Genomic DNA, 12,780 nt, shown 5'->3' with positions numbered 1-12,780 from the left:
GATCATGCGTAAGTGGTTAGCTCGTTGCCCTTGGTTTCTTGTCTAATACAAGTGTGCTTCATTACACAAGAGCTACATTTCAAGCTCGTGTGGTTCTGTGCTAAAAAAAAAAATTGTACCATTAAGTTCATCTGCTGTAACCAGAAAATAGGGTCATTTGATTGTAAAGCTGAACTCCATTTCTTTTGAAATTACGATTTTGTGCATTGAGCTACTGTCATAAAGCACGCACATGCAGACACAGAAGGATAATTGAACAAAAGCGCGGCAAACAGATGCCTCATTAAGACTAGCCAGGTGCAGATGAGAAGCTGGATCTGTTTAGCTTGGATATAGCTAGAATCTTGTATGTATTTGGGGGGGGGGGTGTGTGTATGTATACAGTGGAACGTCAGATATATCCGACCGTCACATAACCACCCTAATCAATTAACCGTCTCTCTAAATAAATATTAAAAGTAGGCTATATATACGAAAGTAATGGCATTGGCAGCAAATGCAGCTTACGCAATGGAAACAGAAAGAAAGCGTTATAGCAATCAGCCTTTTGGTGCGTTCCCCTTTGAGAGGCGGGCTGCTTGCTTGTGTCAGTCAGCTGTGTGCAGCAGTGACGTTTCAATACACCAGTCAAGAAAGCTTTTTTTGGTGCAATGTGTTTATATGATGGCGCACACGCTTGCAGGTGTCGGCAGCGTGTTGTTGTAGCTTTTAAATGCATTTGAATCAAACAAAGCAAGCTTCATAAATGCAATGCTTACCGGCCGTTTGTTTAAAATACACAAAGCAATAATGGATGTGTAAATGCTTTTTCTATAGAGGTTCACAATGTCCTATTTTTGTTATCAGTGCTCTATTCTATCACATAATAAGTTAGTAATTAACTTATGAAGACCCAGTAAAGGTTTGGGTATTGTTTTCCCTTTTCCTAGTTCCATCTGGTGCTCCACAAAACGTGACGACCGAGGCAGTGAGCTCCACGAGTATCTTAGTCACATGGGTTCCCGTTCCTGAGCACGAACAGAATGGACACATCCTTGGATACAAGGTAACTTTCTATAGATGTGAGGGGGCAGTCAGGGTTTTCAAAATAAGCAGCCGACCGATGCAATTCACCGCTGGAACTCTTTTAATTTTTTAATTTTAGGTGCTGTACAAAGAGAAGGATTCGGGAACCGACCCCCAAACCCACGTAGTGAAAGGAAACCTCACGCAGTCCGTCCTGCTCAAAAACCTGCGCAAGTACGTCCTGTACGAGATCCAGGTGCTGGCTTTCACCCGCATCGGCGATGGCGTCCCCAGCTCCCCACCGGTCCTCGAGAGATCCAAGGATGATGGTACATCACTTTTTTTTTTTTCCCCTCTGTCTCTTTCTCTCTCTCTCTCTCTTTTTTCAGGCAGCTCAGCTCAGAAGGCCTCCCAAGCAGCCCTGTTCTTCTCTAAGTCAGATTCAAGCTTTCTGCTCTGACTGTTTCCAGCTGCCTCCAGAAAGATGTAGGCAATGCATCCAGCCCCGAAGGATTTACTGGCCACCCCTGAGGGAATGTGTTCCCATGCTTCTCACGCAGTGAACTTGCTGCTTCACAGTGGGAACAGAGTTACAGTGTCAGACTCTGCTTGCATTCATGTCTGTTCCTCTTGTCTAAAGTTCTTCTGCGGGCTGAGTGACAAGCACTTTTTTTTCTCTTCTTTCTTGTTTGTTTTCAGAAACAAGTGGTATTTTTCAAATTCCATACCAATCACAATTATGTTCTTTAAAATACACCTTTTGTTTGGTGATTGTAAAAAAAAAAAAAAAAGTTGCATCATGACCAGACGTAGCTATGTATTATCCAGTGCTGAGCTTGTTACTGGAAACTCATCAGGGTTAGTGTTTTGCAAATTTTAAACCTCCATTCCATGCCATCTTTTTGGAAGACAAGCAGATAAGTTGAGAGATTAAAAAATGCCTCCTCTTGGAAAATTCTTTCACAGCGGTGATTTCGTTTTATGGTTATACATATTGGAACCGGGCTCTGTAATAATGTCTATATGCAGAAACAAATGAGTTACAGTTTTCAAAGGCAAGTTCCTGCTGGGCTGCTTTGTAGTGTTCCATCCCAAATTGCAGAGGGGGAGACAGAATACAAAAGCCAGTGGGTAATAAATTGCCTACGCTACCCGAATGAAATAAGAGATCTATCTAAATATGCACACAGTCCCCTGAGTCAGAGCTAATACACAGGACAGATGGTTACTGTTATATGTCTTTTAAACAGCTGTAAATTTTGAGTGCCACTTTACTGCAGCCTTTTTGAAACAGACAGACTGCTCTACAATAAAGACTGCTGCAGGCAGTTAACATCTGGAGGGGGAGGTGACAAGAGGTCATAAGGGAGCCAATAGGAAACGTGGCTGATTTTGTCCTTTTGTGACATCGCCGCTAGGTGAGGCGGATGGTAGCGGAGTGATCTCACTCACCCTGTGCCACCGCTTCACCTAGCAAGGGACGGATCCTGCTGCTGTGCCCCCTCTGCAAGTGGAAAGGGTCAGTATGAGTGCAGGAGAAAAGAATTACATATTTTATCATTATTAATTTATAATGGAGCAGAAGAAAGGAGACTTTTATCTTTGTCTTCACTGATCAAGAAAAGAATGCATTTAATTTGCTGCTTCAAATTCACAAAGAAACTTATTCTGAAAGATCAATCAGCCCTCAGTGCATCACTACAAGAGAAAAGCATTCTTCTCATAAAATGAAAATTGTCCTCAGTCTGAAGTTGCATTTATTTATTTATTTATTTTCTGCCCGATTTTGATTTAGGCAGTTCTAAACCAATGTTTTTCTTTTCTCATTGAGTACAATGACACAAAATAATAATAATAATAATAATAATAACAACCGTTGATTTAACGGCAATTTTACTGTTTGAATGCAGTTTCAGGTCAATAGCCTGACTAAATGGGTTTCTCATTTGGTAGAATATTATATTGGGCCCCAACTACCCTAACTTGATTTTTAGTTGGGAAGGTGTATCCCTTCAGCTGGGTATGAATACCTGTCATGGATAGCTCTGTGGTGACGTCATGCCAGGAAGTAGACAGACAAAAGTTTTGTAAGTGAAGTGCTGATGCGCGAGTTTTATTATGAATAAAAAGATGTAACAAAACCAAACACTGCAGACAAAAGAAAACGCCACATTGGCCAAAACAGACAAAACAAAGACACGGAACAAACAAACAGGTACAGTGCTGGTTTATACCCGGCACATGTGGCAATTGTTTACTTTAGGGTTCACTTTAGGGTTCTCTCCTACTCGCGACTGTCATTCCGCCTCTGAAGACACCAACCCCGTGATCACCCTATTTATACACCTTAATTAATCATTTAATCACGTATTCAGTTTAGGTCTTTAACTTCTGCACTTGAATTGATTGTGCAATCCCCATGCCTAAATACATATATACATTTTAAATCACCTGTGCTACAGTGCCCCTTGTGTAAGGCAGTGGCTGAGGTAGATTGGTGTGACTAGCAGCTGTGAGTTTCAGCACAACTTCTGCAGTGGAGATAAGAAAAAAAAAATCTGCAGTGTGCTTCTTAATACCTGGGTCTGTAAACCAGGCAAGAGGTAGTAATGCAGTTAAGCCAAATGCAACAGGTAAACTAATTACAAAAGCTCTGTCTGCTTCCATGCCACACCATCAGCAAACCAGAGTATAAAAGCAATTCTAGAACCCAACCCAAATCTAACCCTCTTGTACTGTAAGTGCAGAGCGTTTAGTGGTAGAGTACATTAGCAATAAATGGGTAAACAAAGAAGTACATCTCACGAGGCAGAAAGTGCTGTTTCATTGAGATATACATATAAGTAGCTGATTATAGCGACAAACGCTGATTCATGCTGTCAGGGCAAAGGTACCCTTTAATTATGTTTTTAATTCACAAGTCGAAAAAAATGCTTATTGATCAGTCCCAGCCTGGAGAAATTAAATCTGATTTATTTTTTATGTAGCTACGTTTTCGATAATTATAATTAAATCAGGCTCAATAATACAAACAAAAACTGCTGAGGCGCGGACAGTACTGTTAGTTTAAAATATTTCGCCGAAATACACCTTTTGTTTTTTACAATAACGGTTCATACAGGTACCATTTGTGTTGTGTTGGAACTGTTCTCGTTGTCCATGATATTTGTATATCTGCGTGTAAACGGCTTTGCTTCGTGTGTAGCTATAGGCAACAATTGCGGAAATCAACGCTTTCATGTCACATCACTGTGCCATGTTTACAACGTCAGTGCATTGAAGCTTGTCGTGGTTTGAACACTTTGTGCATCAAAGTAGCCCATCACAATAATAGGAGGGCTGTAAAAATGTATTTGGAAACACATTTTATATTGAAATATATTCACTTTCAGTTTATCACAGGTAACCCTCTAAGAAACGTATTGTAGCGATTTCGATTAACGCAGGCAGGCGCATCACACAGGGCGAGGCAATCCACACAAAGGCGGAGGGCGGGCGCGAACCCGGGACCTCTCTCACTAAAGCATAGTGCTGATACCGCTGTACAAAAGAGCTGGTTCCTCTGCATAGTCTGTCAATATGATATTAGATCAAACTTTGCCAAAGTGAAAATTTAAAAACCCTAGAGCTTCCCCGTAGCTTGGAAGTTGGAAGTTATTTACAATATTTCCATACTGTCCCAGTTTAAGGACTTAAAAATCCTTTCAAATAACCAATTCTTCATTCTTGAGCTTCAGAAAAATAACATTTATTGTTGAATGTTTCGAATGCATTTGCCTTCAACAGGCTGTTTTCTAATTAGGGAAGGATAAGGGAAAGTACAAGGCTTGTGTATCAGTGCTGCTCTTCAAAGACACCTTTGACTTAAATATTTGGCTTTGAAATATGTCAGGACTAGGCTTTTGGTTCCCATACACAGAGGGCTGTGTTACCTTACATAACAGAATGCCAAGAATGAGAACAAAAAGAAACATGATCTTTTTCCTTTTTAATATAGGTCGGATCTCAAGCTTGAGAAACGTACGTCAAAGTTACGCCTTTGTGCTTGGCTGTTTTTGTTTTGTTTTTCTGACCTATTTGTTATGTTTTCATGTGTTTGTCTGACCTATTTGTTATGTTTTTTGTGTTCTTCCATGTATTGCTGGCTATCCAGACACCGCAACAGTGAGAAATGCATACTTTTCAGCCACCCTCTAGGGAGAAATCTGGATGACAGGGGTGTTTGAAAGTCGTCTCAAATACAGTAACATCAAATAAACACCTGAGTTGAACTTAACATATAATGACGCTGTTTCAAAAAAATATATATATATATATATATATATATATATATATATATATATATATATAGGTATATATATATATATATATATATATTGTACTATCCGTATCTATATAATATTGTACTATCCGTATCTAAAGTAAATTCTGAATATCGGGCACAGTCCTATATAGATGCCCACAAGGAATTGGACTACAGCTCCTCTACTCAGTGTAACAGGTTACAGTCTTGCAGATAAAAGCTGTCTGAATTACCAGCCATTGCTTAAAGCACCCTAGACAGTAATTGGTTGAATAACCCTATGCCACAGGTGGCAGTATTTGCCTTTCTCTACAAGCGGCGTTAGGCAGCCACAGTTTCATAATGCATCGAGATGAGATTGAGTTTTTCATGATGGCATAAAAATCCAGAAACTGTCATACCTGTGGATTAATTGTGTACACTGTCCCTGTAATAGGATTCAGTAATCCAAGCCGTGCTGCCTGGTGTCATGTATCTTTTAGAGGAAGAGCAGTTGTGCCAGTACGTAGACAGTGTCTATCTGTTTAAACCAGACCAGTGAATGGGGAAGAAGGGTGCACGATAGAGATATCAGTGAGGTGAGGCCTCTCCTCTCCATCATAACAATGTTTCGGACACTTTGTTTTATCAGTGCTGGCAGGCTCAGCATTCTCAAGAGGACGCTGCATTAATCATGTGGAGTCTTTTCACCTTCATCACATTTCCTGCATATTTTTTGTTGTGGCAGTTCATCGGGGGGGTTGGGGCTTACAGCATTGGAAGATTTGACCTTTATTTGTCTCTTATTTTATTTACCTTTGTTTTACACAAAGCTGATTTATATGGCTTCACTTTTAATTACAATTTTATTTTACCAGACTTATTATCAATTTGTGTTGCCCATGCTGTATATGTTGTGGCCAGGGGAGCTGGGGGGTTTTTTGTTGTTTTTTTTTTGGTTTCAGCCTAGTCTTTGGAACAGTTCCGCAACACTAAACCATCATTCTATTCAGTGCAGTTGACATTCTATTCTGATGCGAGTCCCCGGACTGTAGCAGGCACTCACTGACTGCTGTCTTAACAGTAGCCTACATGACACTTGTCCATGTGTCTTTATGAGCACTAAATTTGCAAAACATAAAAAAAGATTAGCCCATCGAGATGTCGCTTATTCTGTAACTATTGGTTACCTAGAGAACAGATGAACTGCAAGCCAGGACTGTATACCCTGCTGTACAAAAACTACTGAGCTATACAACATATACTATGTAACCTTAGGGCAACCCTACGTACTCTGGTTCACACCTAACCGTTAAACTGAGCACAGGCAGGCTACAACGGGAAAAGAAGATGGGACAAGGAAATTGGTTTCCGCTTTTGACATCAGGTTTCTTAGCAGTCTAGCTGTCTAGCGAAGGGATTATCTTTCTCGTTTTATTTCACGATTAGTATCACAGTCGTATTTACAGTGGTTTTTTGGGGGTTTTTTTCTATTTCCCTCAAACCTGTTTGACAAAGCCAGAGCGGTTTGATTGACAGTGCTGTCACAGTGCCTGAGTCGTGTCTGTATCTTGTCGAGTGCCAGTGACTGGTGAAACGCTTACGCTGATAATTGTTTGAGGAATCTTGAACATAGATGTAAACATTTCCGTGGATTAGACAGAGACTTCCTAATTCCCTGGGCGATGGAGAGCAGCAGTGATCTTTCAGATTGTCAGTCCTGGAAATAGGTCCCATACATCACTGCAATCTTTCATGACTACCCCCAAAACAAGCCAAGTGACCTCTTTGGCTACTCATCTGGTTAACGACAGGCCAATCATGCTTCCAGGAACATCCTGTCAAGCCACTCTTGAACTATCTGGGAAACAATAAGGGTTTGACGGCAGTTCCCTTTTTAGAAACTAGATCAATAAATGATCAATATAGAAATTGAACCCTGTTTTGTGAATATATATATATTGTGTATGCACTAGATAAAAGATGATTTCTTGTAGAGCCAGGTATTACAGTATTACAGTCAGAGCACTGTGACAGTGCCACCACGTGTCACAAGGCTTTAGCTTCCCTGTGTTTTTTGGCTTGTGCGTATACAGAATGTTGTAGTGTTGACGTTGTGATTCCAATACAGAACTACATGTTCCCGTATGCAGTGGGTATGTCATAATCTCCTCTGTCCCCTCAGTCCCAGGTCCCCCGGTGCGACTGGTCTTTCCTGAGGTTAGGCTGACTTCAGTGAGAGTGGTGTGGCAGCCCCCAATGGACCCCAACGGAATCATCTTGGGTAAGATACAGATTTATATTGTATTGCTACGAATACATTTGAATCAGCTGTGATGCACAGTGCTGTGGTGTCTGTGACCAAGTGCAGACCTCCTGCAACTCCCACTAAAGCAGCCCCTCCTAATATGTGTGTTGTCTTGAAAGCTTATAAACCCTGATTTACTGCAATACTTCGTATTGATACACTTGCACCCAGGGTTCGAAACACGGGGGTAGAATCGGAGAGCTAAAGCACCCCCATGGGGTGGGGGGCTGGTCTCTGTATTGCTTTTGCATTCTGTCAGAGTTGTCAATGTTGGAGTCAGTCAAGAGTAGTAGAAGTAGAAGTTTTAAAGATATCAGCCGCACCAGGTGTGGCGCTGTGTAGAACACGCCCGCTTAACTAGCTTCATTGATGGTTTCTAACACACCCGGTCGAAGCACAAAGGAATATCCACTGTCCTCGGGGCATCAGATGTTTCTTAATGGTTAAGTATTGGGTTAGGGTTAGGTTTTAGGGCTGGGGTTACTTAAGGTTAGGGTCAGGCTGGGTTGATGTCGGAGAGGTGACGAGCTTGGGAAATGAAAGGTGGGACTGCTTACATTACAGCAGTCTGGTGATTTCATAACTGTGTGTTTTGAGATAGTGTCATTGAAGAGCTTTGTCTGTAAAAGATACAAAGGAACGTTTCATAGTCCTTTCATCTGCATGGTACATACTCAGATTACATTAACATGTAAAATGCCCTGTGTCTCAGTGCCGTAATGAAATGGTGAGCTGGTACTTTCACGAACCCTGCATGATCTATCTTTCACTTGGAACGAATTGCCATTTTGACAGCCTGTGACGAGTTGATTTTGCTCTTAATACCAGAATCTGCATTTTCCACTCTTCCTTTCCGTGCTTTTAGAAACAAAACAGTGCATGCATGCTTTGTACAAATCTGCCAGTGTAGCCATGTAATTTTGCACTTGAGAATAATTTCACATAGACGAGAAAAGTCCTGTTAAGCATCCCGATCGAGTAACATGATTAAGCTGACTGGCACCCTGTGCTAAATCGAACCACAAGAGAATGACAGTGAGCCGGACTGTAAAATATAGGGGGCTATAATACAATCAGATAAGCTCTGGGTAAGCTAGCCCATAACTAGTATTTGTTTGCATCTAATGTACTACAGTGTACCATCATAGAAAACTGGGGTAAAGCATAGTAAAATGATAGTGAAAGCATGGTAAAGTATGTATCCCTGTGTATATACATTTTCCATGTCAGTTACTCAGAAATTAATTTCCCATGCTAAATCACCTGTAAATGAAGACCACCTGTCTGTATAGACTACTTTTAGACTGCCCCTTGAGTGGTCGTTATAAAAGTGTAGCTTTATTCATAGTAGCTAAGGAAGCGTTTGTTCAATGCATTTCCTGGCAAAGCTACTTAAATAACAGAACTCGAAAAGGGGAAAAAACAGTTAATTTAGGTTGAAATACAAGCAGAAAGCAGAACATAAAGCAAGCACATACTTCAAACCAGGTGTTGAAAATATGCTGATCTCCCTGTAAGTAACCAAAGTACCCTTCCCATACCGTGAGAGATCATGGCCACTTGACTCATAATCAACAGCACCTGTACTTGTAGCAGCACAAAAATAAACCACTTTGCTGCAGGTAGAGAGACTGCGTGTTTTGCTGAAATGCAAGTAAAAGGAGTGGGGTCACTGGCCTAAGTCCAGCCAGGGGATTCAGAGCTCATTTAAAAATGATGTCTTTCCAGAATCTCAAAACGTAATCATGTTCACAAGCCGTTGCAAAATGGTTTGTTTTCAGTGGTAAGCAAAACATGACAGCTAATGTCATGGAAGAGCTGCAGATGTTTTTTTTTGCGTTAATCTTTCACCCCTCTGATTCTGAAGAGGCATAATATGGAGGTGCAAAGCTTGTGGGTGAGAAAAAACAAATGTTAATGGGAAAATTTCACGCAACGCCAAATCTAACTTCATAGTGCTTAAATCACTGTGTCTGCTTGAAGGTAGCCCCATGATTATTGAATTTACATGTAATCTACAGGTCAGATTTAATCTAAAAAAAGAGTCACATATTTCAGGGTCACAGTTTAGTGCACACTGGACCCTATTTAGTGCAGTAGCAAACGCAAGGTTTCTGAATGGAATAAAACCATGCTAATTGTGGTACAGCTAGTAAGCAACAACATATCTGTCAAAAACATCTGTTGTTAAATGTAGATCTCACCACGTGGTGTTGATTGCCACCTCTGAATCGTGATCGATTTACAGTGTCAGATTTGGCCTCCAGTTCTCAATAAACGTAGAAAGGAGCGAGGCATTCTACAGTGATTTATGTTTATGAGTGTATTGTCTCCATAACTTTACAGTTCCTTCTGCGGAAATAAGGAAATATGGTAATTTTACTGAGCTGCAGAGTGCTGTTACATTGTACTTGAGAAATCATGAATATGGATCTGCGGGGCTGTAAACAGATTTGGGCAACATAAAACATTTTAAATTTCATCGTAGAGCGCTACGTGTCCTTCAACCAGCTTAGCACAGTCACTGTCTCCTCTTCTCCATTTATTTTGTATTATCAGGCAAGCCACACATGTGTTTCTCCTGGAGGAGCCTACACAGTGGAGTGTTATTTGTTAACAGAGGTTTTTTTGGGTGGATAGTTAGAAACAGCATACAGTAGACAGTAAAAAAAAAATAACAATACTATCAGGATTGTTTGTAGAAAGATAAAAAGAAGCACTGCAGGTGCTTCAGTGACACAGGTGAGTCAATGCTACCTACGATGGAAGTGGTGTGCCTGTAGAAACCTACTAATGGGGCTGGGAGCTGTTTTGAGGCAGCTGTGCTAGCAGAGGGAAGCTATGCTTGCCTGTGGTTGTAGCCAGTGGAAGCCACGCTTAGTACTTTGTGTGTGTTTGTTTCTTCTTTTGCAGCATAAGATCTCTCTGCTGGGGGGGGGGGGGGGGGGGGGGGGGGGTGGGGGGGGGGTGGGGGGGGGAGGGGGGGGGGGAGGGAATAGTCAAAGGGCCATGCAATGGGAACCTTATTTCCATCCCTGTGGTGTTGTTCTGGAATCTCATGCTTCAGTATTGCTTTATTATTATTATTATTATTCTCTAGCTTTGAGCTTATCTGAAAAATCAGATGTGCCAGGCACCGAACAACCTTTTAATTCCAGTTTGTAAAACCAGAAATCTGTCTATAACCATGTCTGTATATAGGACAAAACATGAATACGTGGTCTCTGATAAATGCATTATTAATAATAATAGTAATAATAATAATAATAATAATAATAATAATGCAGGAGGTGCAGTGAAGTTTAGAAAGAGTCATCAAATAGCTAAAAAAAAAAAATCCTAAGGCTGGAGTTTAAGAAAGATAAATAATAAATCAGTTAATTTAACCAAGTACGTAACAAATCTTACAGAAATCTTTTATTTTTTATTACATTTTTTTTGCAATTAAAGCTCTCTGACGTTACTTTATGTCTGAATTCACCTCAAATGTTGTAGCCTTAACTACTGTAGCGTTATATAAGCAAAAAGTGGTTTACCATAAAATTTGAAAATTACTGTATGTGTTTTTACAGTGGAGTTAAAAGAAAGGGGTAACATCTCCAATACTGTATACCCCTTCTGTATGTTTTAATTTATTTCTTCATTTATTTTTGCATTACAGGATACCAGATCGCATACAGGCTGGCTGCCGGCGACCCAAACGAATTCACCACGGTGGAGGTGGGCTCCAATGCCAGGCAGCTGACAGTGACCAGCCTCAATTCAGAGTCTGCCTACATTTTCCGCATCTCTGCCAAAACGCAGCAGGGCTGGGGCGCTCCGGAGCAAGCTGTGGTCATCACGACAGAAAGAAGAGGTGATGCTGCTTTGCAAGTTGTAACATATCAAGCATGTTACTGGCTGAAAGCATGTCAGTCAATAGGGGAAGCAGCTGGTTGGTTAAAGATGGGGTGGGGACAAAGGAAACATCTGAAACAATGGCTTACACACATAGATTTCCTTGACCTCATATAATACCAGTTATCATGTTTTAAAATAACTTACTATAACTTAGTATAAAAATGGGTTTCTTGATAAACTGCGAATTTGAGACCCTCTATAATGACCAGAAGCAGACGATGGCCAAGATTTATGGAATTATTTTTATCACTTTAAACCCAGCTACTGTAAAACCCTCCACACCACATACTGTAAATAACATTGTCATCAGCAATATTTGATGTTGTATGTCTTATCCAGAGCACTTCACACAACTCGTTCGCACAGCTGTTTGATTTCTCATGGTACAGTTTCATTCCGTATTCATCACACAGGTACAGCCACTCTGGTAATGCAGTTAGAACACTTTTGCAGGTCCATCATTCAGTGCTAGTGATGTTATAGGTAGATTTAACTGGGAGACTTACCCAGTGATGGCACTGACAGCACAGTTATTAAAGATGCTGTTTTAATTTTTTGCTTCTTAATTATTGATAGGAACAAGCTGATTTATCATTTAGATACTGATACTGTTCCTCATAAATGCATTACTCTAAAATATGCATTTTCCAGATCAAATGCCTTATTATTATCTTTATAAGAATACTGTTTTAACATTGACATCCTATGTATTTAGAAAAGTATTTTTCACTTTAGAAACCATATATTTATGTTACTTGCCTTCAAGCTAAATTTTGCTTAGCAACTTATTTTTCCAAGCTATTAACATTTTCATAAAGTACTGTCCTGCTCTTCCACTGAAATAGATGACCATGTTTTTTTTTTGTTTTTTGTTTTTTTTTAATATATGAAACATCAAGTAAAATATATTAAACTGAGCTGGTCCTTCCCTTGTCCTGTGTTAAAACCAATGTCTTTAAATGTAGTGTTTAGAAACTGAGCACCTTTTATTTTTTAAGTGCGCCAAATCAATAGCTATTTTATTACATCAGTTATGTAATCACAATCAATAAAGTCTGCATTTTAGAATTAAACAATTATGCCGCACTCTGTTGGGTCCTTGCATTGAAATCGATGGGACTGTTTGGGATGGGGGGGAGAGGGACCTGGAGGTCAGAGCCTCAGCTTGGGTTTTCCCACTGGTGATTGTCACTTGAGCAATCATTCATAACATCAGCACAAACAGGTTAATCGATGCCCTGAGCTTCCATACATAGTATTAACCTACTGTTCCCAAAACAAAGAC

At 40.3% G+C, this 12,780-nt stretch overlaps 1 protein-coding gene across 1 annotated transcript in view; it reads left to right on the top strand.

The window, feature by feature from the left end:
- The window catches only part of sdk1a (sidekick cell adhesion molecule 1a), a 249,518-nt gene that overhangs the window by 217,690 nt on the left and 19,048 nt on the right, over positions 1–12,780 (top strand). Inside the window, exons 26-29 of the mRNA XM_041277684.1 lie at positions 930–1,045; positions 1,145–1,334; positions 7,473–7,571; positions 11,257–11,451. Coding sequence (XP_041133618.1) covers positions 930–1,045; positions 1,145–1,334; positions 7,473–7,571; positions 11,257–11,451 — 600 coding nt within the window. The remainder of the gene's footprint in view (positions 1–929; positions 1,046–1,144; positions 1,335–7,472; positions 7,572–11,256; positions 11,452–12,780) is intronic.

This window comes from Polyodon spathula, chromosome 18, assembly GCF_017654505.1.
Source record: "Polyodon spathula isolate WHYD16114869_AA chromosome 18, ASM1765450v1, whole genome shotgun sequence".
Lineage (NCBI taxonomy): Eukaryota > Metazoa > Chordata > Actinopteri > Acipenseriformes > Polyodontidae > Polyodon > Polyodon spathula.
The sequence above is the reverse complement of the archived record's forward strand: the minus strand, read 5'-3'. Positions and strand labels throughout refer to the sequence as shown.